This window comes from Anneissia japonica, unplaced genomic scaffold, assembly GCF_011630105.1.
Source record: "Anneissia japonica isolate Jap-2015-1 unplaced genomic scaffold, ASM1163010v1 scaffold718_len1063573_cov188, whole genome shotgun sequence".
NCBI classification, from domain to species: domain Eukaryota; kingdom Metazoa; phylum Echinodermata; class Crinoidea; order Comatulida; family Comatulidae; genus Anneissia; species Anneissia japonica.
In genome coordinates, this window is record NW_022727435.1 from 1,022,408 (window position 1) to 1,045,802 (window position 23,395).

Here is a 23,395-nt window from a genome sequence, read left to right on the forward strand (position 1 = left end):
AGGTAATTTTAACCCAGACAGCTAGGTTCAGTTCAATATGTTTCTAACTTTGGGAAGAAATATTATTTTTGAGGGGTGTTACTTCTAAATGATAATGGCATAAGTTGATATCTCTTTTATTGACATTCTTTTTATGTAAATTCTGTACATTTATTCTCAATTCACTATAAATCTTGACACCAAAGTTATTGTATAGATTTGGGATAGAAGCATTTGATTTATTTATTAATTAATTGTTTACATATTATGAAAAGTATTGACGAGAAAATATGTCTTTAATGGTAATGGTAGGTATTGTCACCAAACTGTAAAATTGGGTTCAAATCCTGATGAACATACTATATTATTCTCAAAAATGTTTAAGCAGATGCAATAACTTTCAGTACCCATGACATGCATTTCAGTGGATTGTTCAGATATCCAAATCCTTACCTTTTTTTATATGTTCTTTTTAGCAAAAAATATTAATTTTTGGTGTAGTAATCCCTTATTGGTTTACCAGCTAATTGTACCTGGTCTACAAATGCAAGTAGAAGAACATAATCTATGAAAGTTACCTTTCTAGCTCCAAAATTTAAAAGAAATAATTTATTTAAATATACAAATATTAAACAATAAATAATAAATTTTAATGTTAAAACTTACAAGTTGTTTGATGGATATTATACCCTTAAATTCTTAAACTACAATTTTTACAACACATTTTAAATCTAAGATTATTTCTGTTTGTTAGTACAAAAATGAGACACATTTTTGAGTTCCATAAATAGTAAATATTCATTTTCCTTTAAGCCAAGGGGATTTTTTGATCTAGTCAGATTAGGAATTAAATTTATTTGTTCAATTTGATTGATTCTTTCCTAGGCTTCTTATTGTAAATGAACTTGAGGATGAAGAGACAATGAAGTCCTGTTTTCTTGGCCAATTGCAAAGCTTAACCCAGAAACTTGAGGCTCTTCCAAAAGAGAGTGTAAGTACTTAGAAAATTTATAAGATTCTATTATTAATAGTCGATGATTCATCAAATAACTGGATATTTCATGATTTGAATACAATATTAATAGGTATTTTAGGTATTTCCTCTGAGATGCTTAATATAATAACCTCATGTCAAGGAGGTATATAATACCTGCTTGCTGATATCTGTTTCGCTTGAGTGCTTCAAGAACTAGTGCTGTTCCGTAACATTCATATATTTTTTCTGTAATTTTATTTTATTTGAGAAATCTAATTTCAGTCCTTATTATTAATGATTTTTCTTCATTTACATTCTTATTGTTCCGAAATTGGAGAATTTTTTATGCGATAAAATTGTCAGTTTTTAGAAGTTTATTTGTAACACAAACCTGTCAAATGCAAGTTACAACATTTTGCTGACCATGTAACTAGATCTATAGCCAGCAAATGTCAACAACTGATATAGAATGTGCATAATTATGTATGAACACATGACAATAATGGCCGATCTTTCACCAGACGCATTTTATTTCGCTACATATTTGACAAAGCATAACCAATTTATTTTGCATCATCCAAATATCTGATTTGAGGAATTTATTCTACAGCAATATTTCACCAGGGGCTTGGTAATTTGCTGGAGAAGAATTTCATTTCAAATTATTTATTTTTATTTTTTCAATCTTTCACTGATTTGACCAAGAAAAAGAAATATAAAATATTCTTTATTGTCATGAAAACAGACAAAAAAATGGAAATTAATTTAGTTTTCAATTAATAATACCAAAATAAACATTTTGTATTAATAATTAAATGAACATTAATTATCAAGATTGTATTTCAATACTTTTTAGAATATTAATTTGTTTATTAACATTTAATTAATAATTTTAAAAAGAAAAATATATGAATAAATTATAATCATTCATAATAATATGAAAAAATTACTCCTCAGGAAATGGAGGAAGTTGGATTGGATTGGATATTTTCGGTGTAAACACCAAAACACACACAAAAAAAGTCCAAGGTGGGGAGGTCCTTCGGGTGTGATTAAGCAGTAAACTGGGAGACGATCCCCTCCCCTACACTTTACACTTTTTCAAGGAGTGCCTTCTTTAACGTGCACCTGGGCAATATTGCACACAGGACCAATGGTTAAATCCCCATTCCCGGCAAAATTCCACTAAAAAAAGATTTTTTTTAGAAAAAATGCATATGCATTACTCTAATTATTATAAACCATGGAAAAATATTGGCATAAATTTTAGTTTTATGTAAAAGAATAAAAAATGAGAAATACAGACTATTTCTCATAGGAGATTACCATTTTCTCGACGAATTCTTCGTTACTATGCAAATTCAGAGGTAGATCGCATCCGTCGGAATGCTCTCACTTTTATGTATGCTTTATACAGTCAATAATTGCGCCCTTTCTAATGAGATAAGTTTTTGTACTTCGCATCTTGCACACTGCAGTCGATCGATTAGGCCTGAGATATGTTTGTTTATTGTCACAATCTAGGTCAGAATCATTTTTTTTAACAGATTTGAAATAATTCCTATGAAATATTATATTTCACAAGTGTCAATACTAGCAACAAAAAATATAGTGTCGGCCGTATTTATGTGTGATAACAGAACCTAAATCGAGGTAAGGCTAGGCCTAGCCTAGAAGTGTTGGATAGGCTAATGTTTCCAGCGCCTACTATATTCCTTCGCAGACCTATCGCAAAATCAAATGTAAAAAAATTCCTCCGCATTTATTCTTTGTGTGGAACACAAAAAATCTAATTTCAATCTTATTTTACATTTTTTCCATGTTTAGGAATGTTTAGCAATTTCGTGTTCTATTTATAAAATATTTAAAGATCAGATCAACTGAAATTTTGCCGGGAATGGGGCTTTAAAATAGCTCATGAGAAAGTCGGTGCACAGTAACTTGCATTTTAGTCCTCCATCTAAAACACAAGGAGAACAGTGATGGGAATTGAACAAGGACCAAGAGATCACCACAGTTCAGTGCATGCACAGTGCTACCACCAGTTTAGCCAACTGAGCTAAGCTGCTCTAGGTTGCGTGCTATGTATGTTTGACAACATGAATTGGATGACCTCAGGTTAAAACAACAAATGCCTTGATACATGGTCTTTGGATTGTTAAAAACACTATATAAATAGTACAGAACATTATAAAATTATTCAGAGATAATTTTAGATTACAGTTCATAGATACAAATTACAGAGTTCATTTACTGGGTTTATATCTCTGATGAAATACTGTTAACACATGCAGTCTATTTGTCAATATTCTAGACACGGATTTTACTCAATTTGATCACTGGTAGATCCTAAATTGACTATGTCAATAATATTTATAGTGTCTAGTATTACTATGATGTGTGGATGCTCGTAATTTAGAACCTGAGAATTAAATTTAATGATTTATAATATTGTGAAAGGCCAGATTGCAAACATTTTTACATGAAAACAACATTTTACTGTACATCAAATATGAACACAAAATTTACAGGGGAAAGTATAGGCAAGTTCCAGTATAATTATATAATTCATTAACCTGAATTTACATTAATCATCATTGCACGTTAAATTAACAGATATATAAAATTCATTGCCTGGAATTAATCAAATTTTACATTAAAAGCATGTTAATGCATATATTATAATTTTAACATAATAATACAAATACCAGCACAGTTACTGGTGTGCATAGTCACATTAGTAGAGGGGATTATAAGTATTTTGGAAATAAGCGAAGAGCCCTGGTGATTATTCATTTGTGGTGATGCAGACATTGTTGTATATTACTGTACATATCTAAAAGTCAAATATTGTATGAGTGTGACTTGATAAAACTTTTGTATACACATTATCAGAACACTTATCTTCTCATTATTTGCTTAGTTTTGTTGCTTCTCAACCTTCATGTACCCCCAACAATAACCAGACTCATTTTCTGTCTAGTTTTCCATGCAGAGTAACATGGCCAGAAGGCAGATGGAGTATGATGTAGGCCGAGTAAGGGACACAATGCGACAGAGGCTGGGGACGTACAAAGAAATAGCTGCCCGTTATGAAGCAAGGATTCAGAGGCTTAGGAAAATTGACAAAGAGATTGTGCAACTACAAACACGGCAGGACCAGCTGGAGAGAATCCTACAGGTTGGAAGTCATTTTTTTTATGCTTATAATAACTATATTATTAAGGCTACTTTGGGAATAAAGAATTATTATTACAAGTTCAGAAGTTAACTATATTTAAATGATTGTTTTATTGATCCTAATAGAATTGCTATCCTAATCAATTGCTATTCATCAATTGCTATTTCTCTTGTATACTTATATAATTATAACCTTTAAATATTTTGCACCTTTTTAGGACGATCTTCAAGAATCAAAACGTGACTCTGGAAGCTGTGATCATTATGACCCAAATGCTAATACTGAAAGCCGGGAAAGTGGTGTCTCTGGTGCAAATGATGGCAATAACAATGATGATGCTAATGTTGGAGGTGGTAACAATGGTTTCAATAGCTCGCGATATCCATGCGATAGTGGTATTCTACCAGATGTCGACAACAAAGGCTCATCACAAGAGAATGTAACAACTAAGTCACGTATGGTCACTACCTCCACGCAGACAACCGAAGATTTCATGGATCCGTATATGCACCTTACTGGAGACAATGCCTACCCTCGTCCAGGCCAACATAGCATGGGCGTGCCATTGAATGCTGAGATGTACCATGGGTCGTGGTCATTCATGCCTGGTGGGTTAGCCCAGCAGCACCGCCATCCAGTTAAATCAAACCTTGATCAGGATACATCTAGCGTAATGAGTTTCAACAGCTCAGCGGGCTCTGGCTCAACACCTAATCATATGATGGGCAGTAAGGTATGTAGATTGACATTTGACAGGTATTCAGCTTTTTATATATAATTATATATTAATGATTAGCAGTAAAACTATATTAGGCCAAGACATTTCTTATTTTGCCCAAGAAATCAGGGTAAGTCAGTTCGGATTTGAAGTTAAATTAGTCCTAAGCTTAATTCTAAGATCCATTGTCAACAATTACTTATCCGATGATTTGGTTGGAAAAATGGTAGCCATAGCATACACTTATTTTTACTTGAAAAAGGAAAGCTGAAATATTTGTAGGTTTTTGGTCAGTCAGGCTAAGGCAACACAATTTATTTTCACCTCTGTCGTTTCTTCATAGGGTTGTTTAAGGCATTATGTAATCTTTATAATTATCAATTAATAAAGGTTGTCTTTCTATTTAGGTTTATTCATGATGATATGTAGGCTGCTCTTTTTCAATTCATCAATTCCCAAATCATTACCATAGAATATGTAGTTGTATGACATCATTCTTTAATTATATAAGCCTAATGAATTTATGCCAATGTATCCTTCAATTTAATAATCAGGTGGAGATGATGTATTCTCTGCTGTCGATGCTTGGAACACATGATAAGGATGACATGTCACGTACGTTGCTAGCGATGTCAAGCTCCCAGGATAGCTGCATAGCCCTAAGACAATCAGGTAAGTTTTCCCTTAGGATTTTTGGGAATGATCGATGCCCACCCCATACCTAATCCTTAATTGCTAAACACATCGATCATAGCGTTAACAGCTGCATTGGTGTATGTATATTGAACAAAAAATGAAGCATTAAAGTATATTGATTATTTAATGTAAATAGATTTGAGAGAGAATAGTTCCACTGGAGTGCTACCAGATGTTGTGAATGACGTTCATACTTTTAGTGAGCATTCAAAAGAGATTTTGGGATTTCGTTAATGTGAGCCCGCAATTAATCCTGGCAGTCATATTTTAAATTGTTAAGATCATAAGCTCTAAATTGTATTGCTACCTGTTGTTTAAACACCCACCCACTCAGTGACAGATCCAATGGGAGGGAGGGGGATGGAGAATTTTACTTTCATCATTTTAACTGTCAACATTGACAATTTTATTGGCAAAATAGAATCAGAATTAATACCACCCAATGGGCCTTTCCACCGTGTCATTCAAACTGACCAATCAAACACGGCCAGGAATACAGGCATGTCCCACAAACATGTATGTCCAACATACACACATGTTTGTGTATGTTGTTTTACACTGCCATTTTGTGGGATCTTAGCAAAAATATCCAAGGACGGGGCTTAGCGTAAAGGTCAGTTGTCCCCAGTTTTCCAAATCGTGTTTTCCCTGCTGAAGTACTAATAAATTTATTCAAGATGTCAAGAGTTCAAACTCCTTACTGTACACTTCATGTGTATCCTTGGACAAGACACTTTAGGTTCAGTTTTCTTCCTATCCAGAAATAAAATGGGGTACCATCTGCAATATAATGGAATTCTTCTCCAGGGAGTTGAATATTTATTCCGTAAGTGTTGGATATAATGACTGGGGTAATAATGTGAAGGCATCATTGCCAGGAGTGCTATATGTGGCTGGCATATTATTATTATTTATGTGGGGCAGTGGCACTTAACAGCTAAAAACTAAACATTGTTGTGTCATTGAATCGAAGTGATTTGATGTTTAATGCATTGGACATCCGTACTGGATTATGAGATTACAAAGGAATGACACCTAAATGAATGATTTTTATTCTGATAGACACTACTTACTTATCTCTCCATCTGGCTCAGTATTTCCATCTTAAAAACATCCCTCTAAGCAGCTGATTATTTCCTTGATTTATTTCCATTCAAAAGAGCTTATCCCCCTAAAATTTGTCTCGTTCCGAATGTCTCATTTAATATAATTTAACTACAGTTATCATTACGTATAGCTGTTGTCCTTGTAAGTAAACTGCTAGAGGTAAATTTAATTCTAACAAATTGTGTCATTGAAATATGAACCATGCTAAATGTTATGTGATTTTTACATGTTACTATCCTTGAAGCTTATTTAGTTTGAACATTTAATTTGTTTGAAGGTTTCTAGATGATCCTTGTTGTTCAGTTCATATCTGAATTATTGATTTTTTTCTAAATATAAATGCTGAAAATTATGGAAAGAAAGATATATTCAAAATGTTACAGTAATATAATCGTCATTGCATTATTTTTGGATATTTAATTTAATGTGGATAATATTTTTAAAAAGGTGGAAGAATCAGACATGTTTTAAATTGTATTCTCACATTTAAATAATTCAGTCTGGTCAGCATTGTCTTAGCTGTTATTCAATGTAAGGTAACATACAGAATATAACTCAGCTGAGTAGAGCAGCCAAACAGGAAAAACATAGTCTTGGATTTAAATCATAATGCCAACAACAGATATTTTTCTTTGACCTTTTCTTGCCTATAGAATTTTTATGTTCTCTTGAGCAAATGATAATGATGAAGATAAATGATTATTAAAGTATATTTTTTGAAGCTTTCTCCACACTATCAAATTTTATGCGAGAAATTTGTGTGATGTGCTCATATATAGGCATGATGATATCATATTACACCCAAATATGGGCATTTCACATTTATTGTGACAAAAACTGTCTTCTTCTTATCAAGCTTTACCTTTTCTTGTAGAAAAAAAAATTCTAAATTGTCGGGTTCACATTACAAACTAAATTTAATTGAATTATTTTCTTTATTTTGTTTTTCCAGGTTGTTTACCTTTACTGATCAACCTCCTGCATGGTCCAGAGGACTCATTGATGGGAGATCCAAGAGCAAGTAAGGAAGCACGCTCCAGAGCTGGAGCTGCATTACACAACATTGTCCACTCTCATCCAGATGAGAAGAAGAAAAAAGAGGAGGCAAAGGTGCTGAGGTTGTTGGAACAAATCAGATCATATTGCGACTTTTTACGAGAGTCGAAAGACGGTGTCAAGCGAAATGCAGAAGGTGAGTGGTATTTAGTGGTAAATATTAATTATATTAAATCTTCAAACAATTCTATTATACATATTGTTATTGTTATTTTTGGAGTCAATATAATAAGTATGTGATGCCAATTCTCCCCGCCAATAACATTCCTCTAAAATAATGGTGTAGTCCATTTCAAGCTTGTCCCAAATGGGTTTCATGACCAAACATGTTTATATTTTAATCGCCAGTGTTTATATTACATTATGAGTAATTTGTTTTCAGACAATTATTGAGTGTTTACAATGATCCAGTAATGGATGATAACATTAACATTATAATGAATTAGCCAAAATAAAATTATTTTCTGTCTAATAATGTTCTTTAGTTTTTACTCATCCTTTGTTATGTATTTATTTGCTGAAAAAAGTAAAACTCACATTATCAATTCTTCTTTTATAGTAGACCCAGCATCACCAGTATTTGATCATAATCCAGCCCCAGCCGTAGCTACCCTCATGAAACTGTCGTTTGATGAGGAACACCGAAGTGCAATATGTCAGTTAGGTAAAGTCTCTCTATCTTTTTACTTTATTGTAAATTACAGTATTCGTTTTTTATTAGTTATTCTATTTATTGGTATTATTATTACTTTGGTTTTCTTGTGTTTTTTAGAATTAAAGTAATTATTGTTATTATCATCCTTAATATTATTATTCTTATTGTAGTGGAGTAAAGATGCTCGTTTTCCAATCCCAGTGTCCTGGGTTTAAATCCTGTCAGATGCCAGTATTTTTTCTCTCGACAAAACAACTCCACTCCATAAGTCTCATTATGAGTGTATATGTTTGTCCTGTAAAGGGATTTCCACCTTTTTAACAGAGCAGTGATAAAGTCGCGGTTTGTAACCCTTGGCCATCTGTCTATATATTCTTTCTATATATTATTCTATCTATATGTTTCTTTATAATATTCAATTATATTTGTAGTTACTGATGTTCCGGTTTTTATGATGAAAATCAAAATGTTTTAACATTTTCAGTTAATTGAAATATTCTTTAATATTTAAATGTAACTACAGTATTTTTATGTGTAACACATTAAGATTTTCAAATTCTTTCAATTTCAGGAGGATTATTGTCCATTGCAGAACTTTTGCAATTAGATTATGATGTCAACTCTAAGTCACCTGATCAGTATTGTTTACTCTTACGACGCTATGCTGGCATGACTCTAACAAATTTGACTTTTGGAGATGGTGCAAATAAAGCTACTTTGTGTTCAATGAAAGGTTGTATGCATGCTCTTGTTGCTCAACTGAATGCTGACAATGAAGACCTCACACAGGTCGCTGCCAGCGTTCTTCGGAATCTTTCCTGGAGAGCAGATATTGCCAGCAAGCGTGTTCTGCGAGAAGTTGGCTCCGTCATTGCACTGACAAATGCCGCTTTGATCGTTAAGAAAGAACCAACTTTAAAAAGTGTACTGAGTGCTCTGTGGAATCTCTCGGCACATTGCACTGAAAACAAAGCAGACATTTGTGCTGTAGAAGGTGCCCTCAAGTTTCTTGTTAGTACATTGACTTATAAAAGCCCTTCTAGAACCTGGGCAGTTGTTGAAAATGGTGGCGGTATTCTGCGAAATGTTTCAAGCCACATTGCAACAAGTGAGGTGTATCGTAATATATTACGTGTTCATAACTGTTTACAAATTCTATTGAAACAACTCAAGTCTTCAAGCTTAACCATTGTAAGCAATGCATGTGGAACACTTTGGAATCTGTCAGCCCGCTGCAAAGATGATCAGGAATTACTGTGGAAATTAGGTGCTGTTAATATGCTGAAGAATCTTGTACATTCCAAGCATAAAATGATTGCAATGGGAAGTTCTGCTGCCCTTAAAAATCTAATGGCTGCCAGACCAGACATGTCCAGCCATGAGGGCTCAAAAGACTCTACTCCTTCTTTACACATCAGAAAGCAAAAGGCATTGGTGGAAGAGATTGACAAGAACCTTCGTGATGCATTCAGTAGCATGAAAAAAACAAATGATAAGTCAGAAAAAGACAATCAATCCTGCGGAAAAGGAGGCAGAGGAAGGTTGGTGTACCCTAGAAACCAGTCTCACAATAGACACCATGCCGATGCAAAAACAAAAGGACCAGTGTGGTTTCCAAGAGATCCAAACAAACTAGAAACAATGAAATCACAGTCGCCACTTGAATCAGGTTCACCAGAGAGTGATATTCACCAGGTGCAGCAATCACCTGGCTCATCAAGGCATGACAGAAATGATTATGATACAGATGAAAGTGGGAAAGACTCCTCTAGAGGAAGGAGAGATGGCAGAAGACCAGAAGGTTCCAAATTAGAAAGGGTGAGTGACCTACGCTTTTACCAACTTTTTTAAATATATTTTTTAACTGTTACTGCTAATCAATCTGTACTTTGTTTAATCAAGGACTTATAACTGTTACCAGGATAGGAAGCTGGCTTGTTTAAGCCGTCTAACTTGAATTAGCCTTATGTGTGGTATTGTTATGCTGATGAGCCAGATAAGCACAATCTGCACACGCTCAGAAAAACAAAACTTTCCTTAGACACACTGCATATTGGCTAGGCGTACAGATAGGCCTAGCCGAGAATTACGGTATGGTAAAACAAAGCAAAATAAGGGTACTAATTTCACTTGGCATGCAAATCAATCATACTTACACACTTAAAAACAAATAAATCTACCAATTAATTCTGAAATGAAAATGTAAAAAGAAAAGCCTATATTAATAGGCAATGCTGTACTGAATAGGCCTATTCTAATACACTATTTAGATAGGCTTTTCCTTTTCCATCTTTATTTCAGAGGTCAAAACATATTTTTTTTTGACAGTGGTGTCAAATAGTATGGAGTTATGAATTTAGCCTCAAAGCTTATCTTATTTTCTGGGTTACGTACCACTGACTTAGGTTGTTTGTTATCACTTGAAGATGTTTACCGATTCGTGGAAAAGGCGTATTAAAATAAAAAATATTGGCGTTTGTGAGCAATACATTTTCATTTATATAGGTAAATAGTAAGTATATGAATAATTTTAATGCACTAGTTAGTTGATAAATTCATTCTAATTTGTTTTGGGTCTTTTTTCTGCATTTTTATAAGCAGTTAGACATTGCCTAGGCGATGTTCATGTAATACTACAAAACAAAATCACATCAATTTAAAATCAAATTTGTGAACATACTTGCCTTATATCTTAAGTAGCAGGTGATTTTATTGGTAGATTAATTTGTTTTTAAGCGTGTAAGTATGATTCATTTGCATGCCAAGTGAAATTAGTACCCATATTTTGCTTTCACATAAGGCTAATTCAAGTTAGACGACTTAAACAAGCCAGCTTCCTATCCTGGTAACAGTTATAAGTCCTATGTTTAATGAAATGTCTTGAGAATTTTTATGGACATTCTGATATCTAAATGCAAATGCGTCCTTTGTTCATCTCTTTCAGATGATGATGGAGGTGGCAATGAATGCTGGAATCAAGATGGAGAATGAGCAAGAAGAAATGAATGCTGCTCGTCAGTTAGAAAAAGATCAAACATCAATGCGGCCAAGTTCTGTGACAAAGATCCAGCACAGTGGATCTAACCTTACAAGTAGATCTAATTCATTTTGTTTTGGCTTTGATGCCAATGGCCAAAATTTCCATGCAAGGAGACTTTCAAATGACAGCATCAACAGTATTGCTAGCGATGTATATCCAATGGGTGCACATGGAAGTCCTTATGGAAGACATCATATAGACCATCAACTAGCATATGGTGCAGGTTATCCACATGAAGTCTTGGCACAGAATCATGCAGCAATGATTAAGAAGGTCACAGATGATGGTCTTGAACAAGATAGAGACATTACTATCAATTTCAGTCAGAAGTATTCTGATGAAAGTCTTGGCGGAGGACGGGCTCCTGCCAAGGATGCAAAAGAAAATGAAGATCCTAGGACACAAATCCATCATATACCTTTGGATATGGCAAGGAAGTATCAGTTAACTTTTTGCCAACAAAATGAGGATGAGAGACATATGTTCAATATAGGACCCATGAACAACTCCCACTCAAGAAATTTTAATTATTCGACTGGTTACAACATGAATCTTCCAGCCAATGGACAACCCCCACAAGAACAAAAATCAAGTAGTGTGGAGATCATTCGTGCACGACCAAATCCAAAACTGCCTACTTTCCTAGGATCGCAAGTTCCGTCAAAAATGAGAGAACCAGCAATACAAGGTGCTAGTAAGGTCCACTATAACGATGACGAGCATGAACAGTTCTCTGCTACTGATCAACCTACTGATTACTCACAAAGATATGCAACAGATATGGATGAGTCAACTTCTCCAGGGGTAAATTTTATCCAGATGCCATTTTCCTCGGGCACAAATTCAAGTGTCTTTATGGTAGCTGAAGGTTTACCAGATGCTTTGAATTCAAGTAACCAACAGAGTGATTCATGCAAAGATGAAGATAAAGTAGTTGCTCAGTCTCACACTAAAAAAGAAATGTTCAAGGATGATAAAAAGAAATTCTGTGTTGAGGACACACCAACCGTATATTCAATGCGCTCTTCCTTAAGTTCCTTAAATTTTGATGAGCCAGGGAAAGAAGCAGACATTTCTGTACATGCTCCTCAAAGTGAATCATATACACCACCAGAATGCGAACAGCATGATGAGGAACAGAGAATTGAAGGTGACACTGAATCAGGAATAACACAAGATAGCAAGTACGAGAAGGACGAGAGGGAGGTACACTTTGTTGAGGAAACACCATTGGTATTTAGTAGAGCTAGCTCAACAAGCTCATTAAGTAGCTTTGACATGCCATCCATTTGTGAAGACCGCTCATCAATATTTAGTGACAGCAGGCGAGCTAGTGAGGTTGTAAGTCCAAGTGATCTTCCAGATAGTCCAAGTCAGAGTATGCCTTCTAGTCCAAAGCGATGCAAATCTGCAATCTTAAAGAAAAAAGCTGCGATTTCTGAACAAACAGTTATAAATACAGTTGCCAAAGCACCTCCCCCTCCTGAATTACCATACAAACCCACTTCGTTTGCTACTGAAGGAACCCCAATGGAGTTTTCTTGTGCAACAAGTTTGAGTGGCTTGAGTATTGAAGGAGAGGAGAAGATCAAGAAAGAACCTGACTTGCCTCTTGTACGATCAGAGGAATTCAATGAACAGGAAACTGAATCACAGATAACAACAGATGATACTGAAACTACAGAGGAAGAAGTTGCTGAAATGTCTGAAAGAGAACAAAATCTATTGGATGACTGTATTCAGTCTGCCATTCCTGCCAAAAAGGTTTCAGTCCGTCAAAATAAAGTAAAACCCAAAGCTGGCAGCAAACTTGTGAAAAATTCAAAATCAAAGAATGATTTACTGTCACCATCTAATGAGGAACCAGAGGATATATCACCTAAAGATGTGAAAAAGAATTACTGCACAGAAGACACACCACTTATGTTGTCAACTCGAACATCTCTAAGCGACCTGACAATCGATGATTTTGAGATCAATGCAACAGCAGAAGGTCAGTTAGTTATGCAGGAAGTGAAACAATCTCATGTTCAAGAGAAGAAACCTAAGGGGCTTCAAGAAAATCAGTTAAGTACAAAGCAGGAAGAAGCAGTGTCAGAATCGAATTCTGTGTTGAGTGAGACAGATGATTCGATTCTTGAGGCATGTATCAATTCAGCAATACCACCACCCAAACCATCTAAATTGAGACATAACAGTTCTAGGGGGAAGTCAACTAGACTTGGGCCAAAATCACGAAATGTTGGACGACCAAGTGGTATACCACGAAGGAGAAATACTCCTCCAGATAACAGACATAGAAATCATTCTCCAATACCTGAAGTTGAATCTGAAAATAGGATGACAGCAGGTAAAGAAAGAGTACAAGCTTGGCAAAGTTCTCAATCTGATGCATTGATACATTTTAAGACTGAGGGAACACCCAGTACATATTCAGCAGGATCTGGTCTTAGTAAATTGACAATTGACTCCGCCCTTCAAGAAGATGTTATTAATGGTAATGTTGAGCTAAATTCAATATCACAATTTCCAATTTCATGTGCCACAAGTAAACATAGCATTCCAGCACCAAGTACAGAGAGAAGGCCTGCATATGGGGCTAGCCTTGGAGCATCACCAATAGACTCACCAAGAGTATTTGGTATTGAGGGCACTCCAATATCATTCTCAAGGAATGACTCCCTCAGCTCTCTTAGTTGTGAAGAAGATGTTGACTTTTCTCAAGCTAAAAAGAAACTTTCTGCTGAAAAAACCACAGACGGAAAGTCTTCCAATGATTTAAAATTTATGAAGCAAAACTCTGCTGCAATACAAAGTGAAACATCAAAGAATATTGAAGTTTCAGGAAAACCAATTAATCAAAAGAAATCAGAATCATCTGAAATCTCAAACAGAAGATCACGAATAAATTCTATGGATTCTTGCAAAAAGTTTTATGAGGAGGGTACACCATTTTGCTTTTCACGTAATTCCAGCTTAAGCTCGCTGAGTGATCCTGATGATTTGGATGTTGGTGTGGATGTAAATCAATCAGAACAAAATGAACAACCAGAACAGCAGTATACAACTACATCTGGTAAAGACACACCACACATGTTTGCCATAGAGGGCACACCAGTGTGCTTCTCGCGTAACAGTTCTCTTAGTTCTCTAAGTATGGATGAAGAAACAGAAGCGGAACAAGCTCTTTTGGATGCATGTATAAATTCTGCTATACCGCCAAAGACAACAAAGAAACCTAGCTCTAAGCCACCCAAACCTAGAGTCAGCACTTTGGCACAAAACCAGAAAGGAAATGTCGCATCTAGTCTTAGTGCTACTCAACAGTTAATGGAGAAGAAATCTGAATCAACAACAATGCAAGGAAAGGGACCTCGAATAGTTAAACCATCTGAAACTACTCCAAAGCAACCAGAGGTAAAGAGTATTGTTGGTGGCAAAAAAACATATAAAAGTCCAATTACAGGAAGATCACGGTCCATCACACCACCACGTTCAACAACACCTCCTAAAGCTGTTCCAAGTGTAGCAGTTCGGAAAAACACAGCCCAGAAGACACCAATCAGTCGATCCACTTCTTCAAGCAAACTACCAACGTCTACATCACCTATATCTAAATCAAATAGTGGAGGGATTGAAACTAAAACTAAAACAAATATGAACAAAGCAAAGCCATTGGTGAATAAACCTGGTAACAAGTCAAATAGTGCTAAAACACTAGGTACAGCAAAGAGTCCTAGAACCGCAGTGTCATCAGCACCATTAAGAACAACTTCAGCACCTGCATCTCGAACAGTGTCAGCTCCTGGGTCTAGATCACAATCACCTGCTTTGAACAAACAAACAGTTAACAAAAGATCTATCTCACAAAGTCCAGCTAGAAATCTGGGTCGCAATACTCCCCCTTTGTCAAGGAATCAGTCAACGGCTAGAAGAGCAAGTATTGACAGTAACTCATCAACTAGTTCAAATACAAGTGGGGTGAAGTCCAAGACCACTACAACACCTCCTAGGAATATTGCCAACAAAGCAACTGGATCTAAAAAGATACCTGCAAAACCAGTTATCAAATCATCGCCAGCAAAGAGTGCCACAGCTTCTCCTAAAACTAGCCGAGCTAGAACTGCAGGAGCAGGCGTGAAAAAGAAAGCACCAGCCATTTCAAATACATCGGCGTCTTCTACTAAAGATACACTCGGTGTCCCAAGACCAACTCTAGTTAAGCAGTCCACATTCACCAAAGATTCTGCGTCCATTCCAGAAAGTACACCTGTAAATACGACCATTGTAACTACAACTGCTTCAGGAGGTGCTAAACAGGAAAGTAAACCTTTGAAAGGCAGACCACAGGCACTTAACATAAATAAAAAGACAAGTGCTGTTAAATCTAAACCTACTGGTAAGGATACTACAGGAAAATCAAAGTACAATCCATCTAGTACTCCACCTCTTTCAAAAAAGGCATCCACAGTTTCAAAAAAGGCACCCACAACTAAAGGGCATACTGATAAATGCGATATCAAGCGGCAGAGTGTTTTTGAGAAAGAATTAGAAGAACTTCTTGGTGCAGCTGGAAATCAACTAAGTACTGAAGTTGGTTCTCGTCTGACATTCATTGTAAGAAAGGGACCACCACATGCACATGCAAAGGATATTAGTGAAAGTGAAGCAGAAGAAAAGCAGAGCAAAGCAACCTCACAGGAACCTCCACAGTCCAAGTGTGACTCAGCTACAGTGTGTTCTAAAACTAGTGAACCATCTAGTCATGAAAAAAGTAGTGATACATGCACCAGTGAGCTTCATCAGAAAAGTGTTGAAGTGTTGAAAAGTGTTGAATCTGATACTTATATTACTAGTGATTCTGCTAGTATATGTTCTCATGCAAGTGAGATAACCACCACTTTTAGACCGCTACCTGAACGAAGTTTATCTACTCCAGAACCAGGATCACGTGGACCTTGGATGAAGAGGGATGACAGTGATTTGACTTCACCAACATCTTCAATGGCATCATCTGCTCTCACCTCTCGCCACAACAGTTCATACAGTTTGCATGCTATTAGTGAATGTGGAGATGCTCTAAACTGGAAACATAGAGTTAACTCACAGTCAGCATTTGGGAATAGAATTGAAACATGGAGTCGCCAGAGCACACCACAAGCAGGACGGAAGAACATGATTGTCAACACAAAATCCCAGAGTGTGAACAGCCTTAGTGGGGTTGAATCTGAGAAAAAAGACAAGAAAAGATTTTCTTTTTTAAGATTTAAATTCAGGAGTAAGAAGGGTTCAGACGAAGAGGGGAAAAAACCTTCCAAAGAGTCTAAGTCAAAGGATACAAAGAAAAAAGAAGAAAAATCAAAGAAAGAAAAATCAAATTCTACAGAAAACTTTGAAAGATCTTCTGAACGAAGCAGTAAAAGGAGCTCATTCAGAGCTAAGTTTTCACCTCGCATTAAGAAAAAAGGAAAGAAAGAAGAGAAAGGAAATAACACAAAGGATAAGCCAGTAGAAAACAATGAAGAGAAATTAAAAGAACTAGAAATGCAAAAGGATGGTGAGAAAGGCAGTTTCGAGAAAGAGGTGTTCCAGGAACAGGAAATTAACTTTGAAAGCAGGCTGGAGGGACTCGATGATTGGGATAGTGACAATAACATTGATAAGGAAGTCATGCCATATTATACGGAAGAATGGGACAGTGACAATGATATCAACAAGGAGACGATGCCAGACTTGCCAGAGAGCAATTCAGATATGGAGCGCAGTCCCGATGATGCACCTTATCAGATTTCAATCATTTATAAATGTTGTGAGACAGAATCAGATGGCAGTAAAGCAACTAGTGCTCTCAAAGTATGCAATGAAGAAGACCAAAAACCCAAAGGCTTAGAAAACCGCTTGAATTCATTCATAAGGCTAGATGAGAAAGACGAGACACAACAGGTTCCAAAAAACTCCCGAACGAGGCGGAGGACACTCAGTGCCGACGTATCCCACCAAACAGAGTCACTGAACGGGTCACCTCGGCCTCAGAAACTGCATCTTCCACAAAAGCCATTCGGAATGAATCGAAGCGACAGTTCTCCAGCAACCGTAACATCAGTTCTTGTATCTCCTTATAACTACAGTCCATACAAGCGATCATCTGGTCAAAGTGCAGAGATGACCCGTTTGATTCAGGATATCAAACAGTTACGTCTTACAAAAGATGACCTGATGAAGCTTGGTAGTGAAGAAGGGGATAATGACCTTATTAGTCCATCAAGTTCATCAACAATCACCACTGTGTAATCTTGCACCCCAGCAGACCAAGGGTGTACTATATTCCATGAAGTACAGTCTTGGTGAAATATATAGTGTTAGTTTTATATCACCATGACCTAGAATTCACTGCATTTTAAGTGTTACTCTTTAATTTATTGACATTCAAGACAATTTGTTGTTTTAACTACCAGTGTTCAGGATTTAAAATGTTGTAATTGATTATTATATACAAATTACCACATCGTTTATTCTCATTGTCATTTAAATAGTTTATTCATTAATAAGTGGTCACCAATTGTTTTCTCTATTTTTATTTTCATAGAATTCTTTAAATATATTTTATAAACGTGTTGTTTTGTTCAATAATGACTAAATGTGCGTTTATATACATTTTGACTTCCGTAAGTCCAGGACAATTTGGTGCGACGGGCATTTTCCAGTAATTAGGATAACTAGCTATTGTAGCAGAAGTACTTAAACATTAATAGACAATACATTGGATGCTGCAATAACGATGTTTATTATCAATAGGCCTATATTTACGATTACTGTACCTTAAGGTTTCTGGTGTTTTTGAAGTTTTCTATGCTCATGATGTATTGATAATTTAAGTTGTATGTTTATCATTATTCCTATTTATAATGTACAGTTATTTGAATATCAGAACATTAATAGCTTCTAAAGTTGGTACACAGCATTAATAACAAGTAATCATGAATATCATTCATCAGATATCATTTAAAATATCATCTGTGAAATGAAATTGATTGTTGATTATAAATTTACAGCAGGCGTGTGTATCTAAATTGAATGTACTGTTATAGATGTGTGTCATTCCCAAGGTTGAGATACATGAGTTCAAAAGTGGGGAGGGGATGCCATCTCAGAGTACATTAGTAATGATTTTGACAGTTAAAGGGGGAAGGGTGGGATGGGGAGCAAACACCCATCATGGTTCCATCACTTAATTTTCTACTGATTATCACATAGAATGTTCATACAGAATCAAATACAACTCTTAATGGCCAATGTTTTTAACTAAGCATTGTCAAAATTTCTGAAATAGCTACCGAATCATGAATTGTTAAATTCACTTTATAGAGTAGATTTGTTGTGTAGTCAAGTATAGTTTTATATATCTGGGATTTATGTTGAAATCAAAGATCTTTGGTTGAAATGTAATCTGCTTCATGCTCAACATATTCTGTTTCGAGTATCTGAGTATTTTAAAGGTTTCATATATTTAAGTGTGTGTGCTTAAATTGGGAACATTCTATTTTGCAATATAGGCCCATAAATGGATCTCTGTTTGTCACTGACACCATTATAATGGACATTTTTTAAATTAGCACTATCATGTTACAATATTATCAAGTCATATTCAACAACAATATATCAATACAGTAATCATAATAAGTAATTGATGGAATTTTGGAATATTGAATCAACATTTTAAATTCGTAGGGCTCTGTGATCAGGTTGTCTCTGTACCTCAAAACTTATCTCTTCTGATAATTTTCCCCTTTTGTATAATAGAAAGTTATGACTCAAGCCTAGAAAATTTTATACTCTTGCCAAAGAGAATATAAGGGAAGAGGTTCAAACACCAGATATTTACTCATGTATGTTACCATTTGAGTTGTCAAATGCACACACACGCCAAGTTACGACATTTGCCAGATCGTAGAAGGGGTGCTTTTGAATAGATTATTTATATACTGTATTTTATTGAGGAGGTATAAGACCTCTTTCCATATACACTCTTTGAGTCTAGGTTCAGTAAATTGCTATAGTCAAGATACTATTAAAGTACATGTTCATTTTAGATGTAAAAGTAAGAGCCAGAGGTTTTGGGCTTTGTGGAATTTTGCAATATGCTGTACAGAATTTGTTAGTGAATATATCTTGATGTTTCCTTAGTAGGCCTGTAAAGATTCTCATGGTACTTGATATGTTCATTATTTTCACGTGTTGTGTCAGTAATGCCTTGTATGTATAATGAAAATGATAATAAAGAAATCAAAGGAAATAAATATTTACTTCATGATTTTATTCGTCATTCTACTTGTATAATTTGTATATTTCATATATTATTCAGTAATTGATTGCAAAACGATCCAATGACATTGTGTGATTAACGCCTTGCTAGTGATCTTCCTTTAAAATGTTTGGAATAATCCGGTAACTCCTTAGTAGCCCATGCCTCTGTTAGAAAATAGAAACAAAAAAGTTGGTGTCCAAACGGACCAATCAGAAACATTCGCATTCGTAATTCATTATGTAGTACTGTAACAGGGTGTCAGAGCAAATTTAAATCATGATTTTCAAAAAAAGTGGAAGGCAACCTTCTACACTACACCAAGTATAGTTCCACTCAACTTTGCTACAAACTTTTGTTTAAAATCTCTGACTTGCAGTACATTCTTTTTCTATGTGTCTACATCAAAGCACATAAACACTTTAGTGTCGATATTTGATACTCACGCAACTGCACATGATTGTCGACGAGATTTCATTCGTACTTGTCGTAGTTTTCTATCCTGCTCTGTTTCAAATTGGTCTTCGTCATACGTGTGGAAAGTCTGCTTAGGAACCACTATCTGGAAACCATTTAAACAAATAATTTTGTAAATAAATCTGGAAAGTGTTCATTTAATAAAAACTGTTGTGCAGTACTACCATTCTGGTCTATTAAAACAATGCTGTGCACTAATTTCAATAATGATCACATTAAATATAGGGGGATCATCACAAACATAAGTATGCCAACCAGAAGTAATCGAAATTCGAAATGATGTACTATATTTGCCCAGATCGAAAATAGAAATTTATAAATGTTGCTTCATTTACTGTGGAACCTTTAACGGTTTACCGTATGAATTTAGATATCAACAAAACTACAACTATTTTAGACTGCCCTCTAGATGCGGTATCTGAAATAGAATTTACCTAACATTATGGTAATTGTTTATTATATTATATGTATCTTATAATTAGGGAGTCCTATTCATTTAATCCTTGTTGCTACAAAATTCATTTTCTAATTCAATACAGTACTTAAGATATCGTTTGTTTTTATGTGAATTAGGAAGAGCAATGTTCATCACTGAGAGGGTTGTCTCAGTAATTGGCAGATTATAAGTTACTTTACTAGGATCTTACCCTATGACCATGAAATTTCTCTATGATCATATTTTCCTGTATACTTTGCATGGCGTCCCTAATTCTTTCCTTCTCGTAGTCTATACCAGATCTTGATTCGCGTTCAGCCTCAAGAATGCGACGCGTTCTCTCCAGTGCACACTCGTTGTCTGCCCATTGTATAGATTGCCTATGGAAGGATGATTATTATTATATCATGAACTAAATACTCCATTGGTATAGGTTTCCTACATTAAAACAATGCAGGCCTATATAAAGTAATGGACAAGACCTAGCGTCGGCTAATAATAGCAATCAACCGTCAAGGCCTAGGCTGTCACAAATAGAAAAATTGTCAATAATAAGACCTACAAAAGTTTTACTAAAAACATCCTTAAATGTATGAGTAGAAATTTAGAGATTTTTAAAAACATTTTCTAATTGTATACTTTAATTAAGCAATTTCATTAACCTACCGACGAATCATTCTTTGCATGACGTCATCATGATGTATTTCGGATTCCCGAACAGCTCTTGCCTCCTTCTGAGATTCATCTTGCTAATTGGAGAAACAGAATTGCAACGCATTACTGTATATTGAAGAACAAGAAAACTAAAGAGATGTTGAGTGCCAAGGAGTAGTGGTGGCGCCAGTGGGTGGAGGGGGGGGGGGCACTTGTCGTCCGGCAGTAATTTACCTATAGTAAATAACGCTATTTTGTGGTCTAAAAGCTCATTTAGGACCAAATTAAGCCATAAAAACTCTCCCCATGAACCCTAACAAAGATTATCCGGGCCGTCGACCGAGGCTTCGTCATCGCCTTGGTTCGAACTCCTCCGTCGGACACGTCGGACCCCTTGTCGGCAAAGTTCTGGCGCCACCGCTGCCAAGGAGTGTCTTAGCAGTAGGCCTACCCCAAGCAATACAGTAAATAACAAACAGCTATAGAATTTGAGATTATGTGTGATCTTACCACACATGGATTTTTTTGCTCATTTTAATGTATGAACGGGGCATTGATTTTCTGGAAAGGCCCCTCTTCATATATGGTATGTAATGTACAGTATTTTTATTAATGATGCGTTCATTAGAACTTGTGAAAACTGATTTCACAACTTGTAAAATGCGAGAACACGAGAAGAGTGCATACATTCACGAACGCTAAAATCATAGTGCATGCTTATCATGTCTATTGTGTGTGGGCGATAATACCTTGGTAGGCCTAATAGGTTTAGCCTATGTAAAAGAGCACTTAAATCTGTAAAGTGCATTCATAAACGTTATATAGTGCAAATCATAAGGTTGCTAATAGAACGTACAAAAAACACTTTTTTTAAATCTGAAATAATATTACTTAAATTGCAATAAGGACCTCTGCTCGTTTGTGTTGCATTTCCACTTACATTTTCCACACTACTTGTGGAAATCGAGGAAGAAAATCTAGTCCGAGTTCACAACGTTCTAATGAAAGCAACATAAGGCACAATGTTTATAGGCCTATGATATCAGCAAGATATAGATCTACATATCCAGTTATCAATTTGTTCATTTGCCGCGTATTAGGCTACTGATGTTTAAAGTTATTCAGGTGAAATATTCTTCGTTTTTATTTATTTTTTCCCCAAACCTTCCGAGATGCCTACAGATATATTCATTTTCTTTCGTCAAAATCTATGTATTATTATATTATCAGTATAACTCACAATAACCCCTGCAAACAATCTCATAAGTTCCTCGTGTGAAAGTACTTTGAGTTGCATGGATTTGGTACTGGTTTTGTCCATCTGTTTCTTTCCAGACGCATATGCCCTCGCTTCTGCAAGCCGTCGTCTTTTTTCGTTTTCTTCCTTAATAAAATCGTAGATTACCATATTATTTTGAAAACGTTTAATCGATTGACACCCCTGAAAGGTCCATCCACATTTAGCAGCAGGCCTACGCATCGGACGCAAACTCGCGCAGTTCCACTGCGTCAATGGTCAGGTTCTTATGAGAGCCCAATGATCCGGAACTAACCGTTAGCACCCGCTAACCGTTACCAGGATCCGGATTACGCTAACGGGTAGCAAGCGCTAACCATTAGCGTATCCGAATCCTGGAAACGGTAAGCTGCCGATCCGGATGCTAGGGCTTTCGTGTGAACCTGACAAAATATAGTCATATGCGTTGTTTCATGTGCTTGCTTAAAATCGCGTCTGAATTGCTCAAGAAAAAGCCTTAATGGTGTTGCGCGCATTTTTATAACCATGACATTATTGCGATATTAAGATGTGTCATCTCAACATGGTGGACTTAAGGGTGTGTGCTATCGGAACAGGGCATTTTATACACTTTGAGTTTTGATAGTTCGTAACAAAAATAAATTTTAAAATGTTTATTTTATAGGGCCGCCCCAGTTTCACTATTAATTTGTGTATTTTATTATCTTACTTGCATTAATGATCCTAGTGAGTTCGTAGATCTCTTGAAGTTCAATACAAGTTCATCTTTCATTTCACGGTAAAGATCGTCCAGTGCGTGCTCCTCCTCAGCCTTAACAACCTTTAACATGGACATGTTATTTTTTTTATCCTAATTATTA

General features: G+C 35.7%; 2 protein-coding genes across 2 annotated transcripts in view; one reads left to right on the plus strand and one right to left on the minus strand.

Annotated features, from left to right (window-relative positions):
* Positions 1 to 864: 864 nt before the first annotated feature.
* LOC117113712 (adenomatous polyposis coli protein-like) lies at positions 865 to 19,705 on the plus strand (the record flags this gene model as incomplete). Its single annotated transcript, XM_033257134.1, is given in 8 exon segments — positions 865 to 970; positions 3,939 to 4,136; positions 4,354 to 4,869; positions 5,409 to 5,526; positions 7,610 to 7,849; positions 8,273 to 8,377; positions 8,940 to 10,186; positions 11,313 to 19,705. Coding segments are annotated over 8 exon segments (8,917 nt in total), but the record flags the coding sequence as incomplete, so codon positions are not given.
* Positions 19,706 to 19,740: 35 nt separating this feature from the next.
* The window catches only part of LOC117113711, a 30,013-nt gene continuing 26,358 nt past the window's right edge, over positions 19,741 to 23,395 (minus strand). The window contains exons 6-11 of the mRNA XM_033257133.1: positions 23,245 to 23,355; positions 22,518 to 22,661; positions 21,290 to 21,372; positions 20,835 to 21,003; positions 20,157 to 20,272; positions 19,741 to 19,877 (exon numbers count right to left, since the gene is read on the minus strand). Coding sequence (XP_033113024.1) covers positions 19,862 to 19,877; positions 20,157 to 20,272; positions 20,835 to 21,003; positions 21,290 to 21,372; positions 22,518 to 22,661; positions 23,245 to 23,355 — 639 coding nt within the window. The 3' untranslated portion in view covers positions 19,741 to 19,861. The remainder of the gene's footprint in view (positions 19,878 to 20,156; positions 20,273 to 20,834; positions 21,004 to 21,289; positions 21,373 to 22,517; positions 22,662 to 23,244; positions 23,356 to 23,395) is intronic.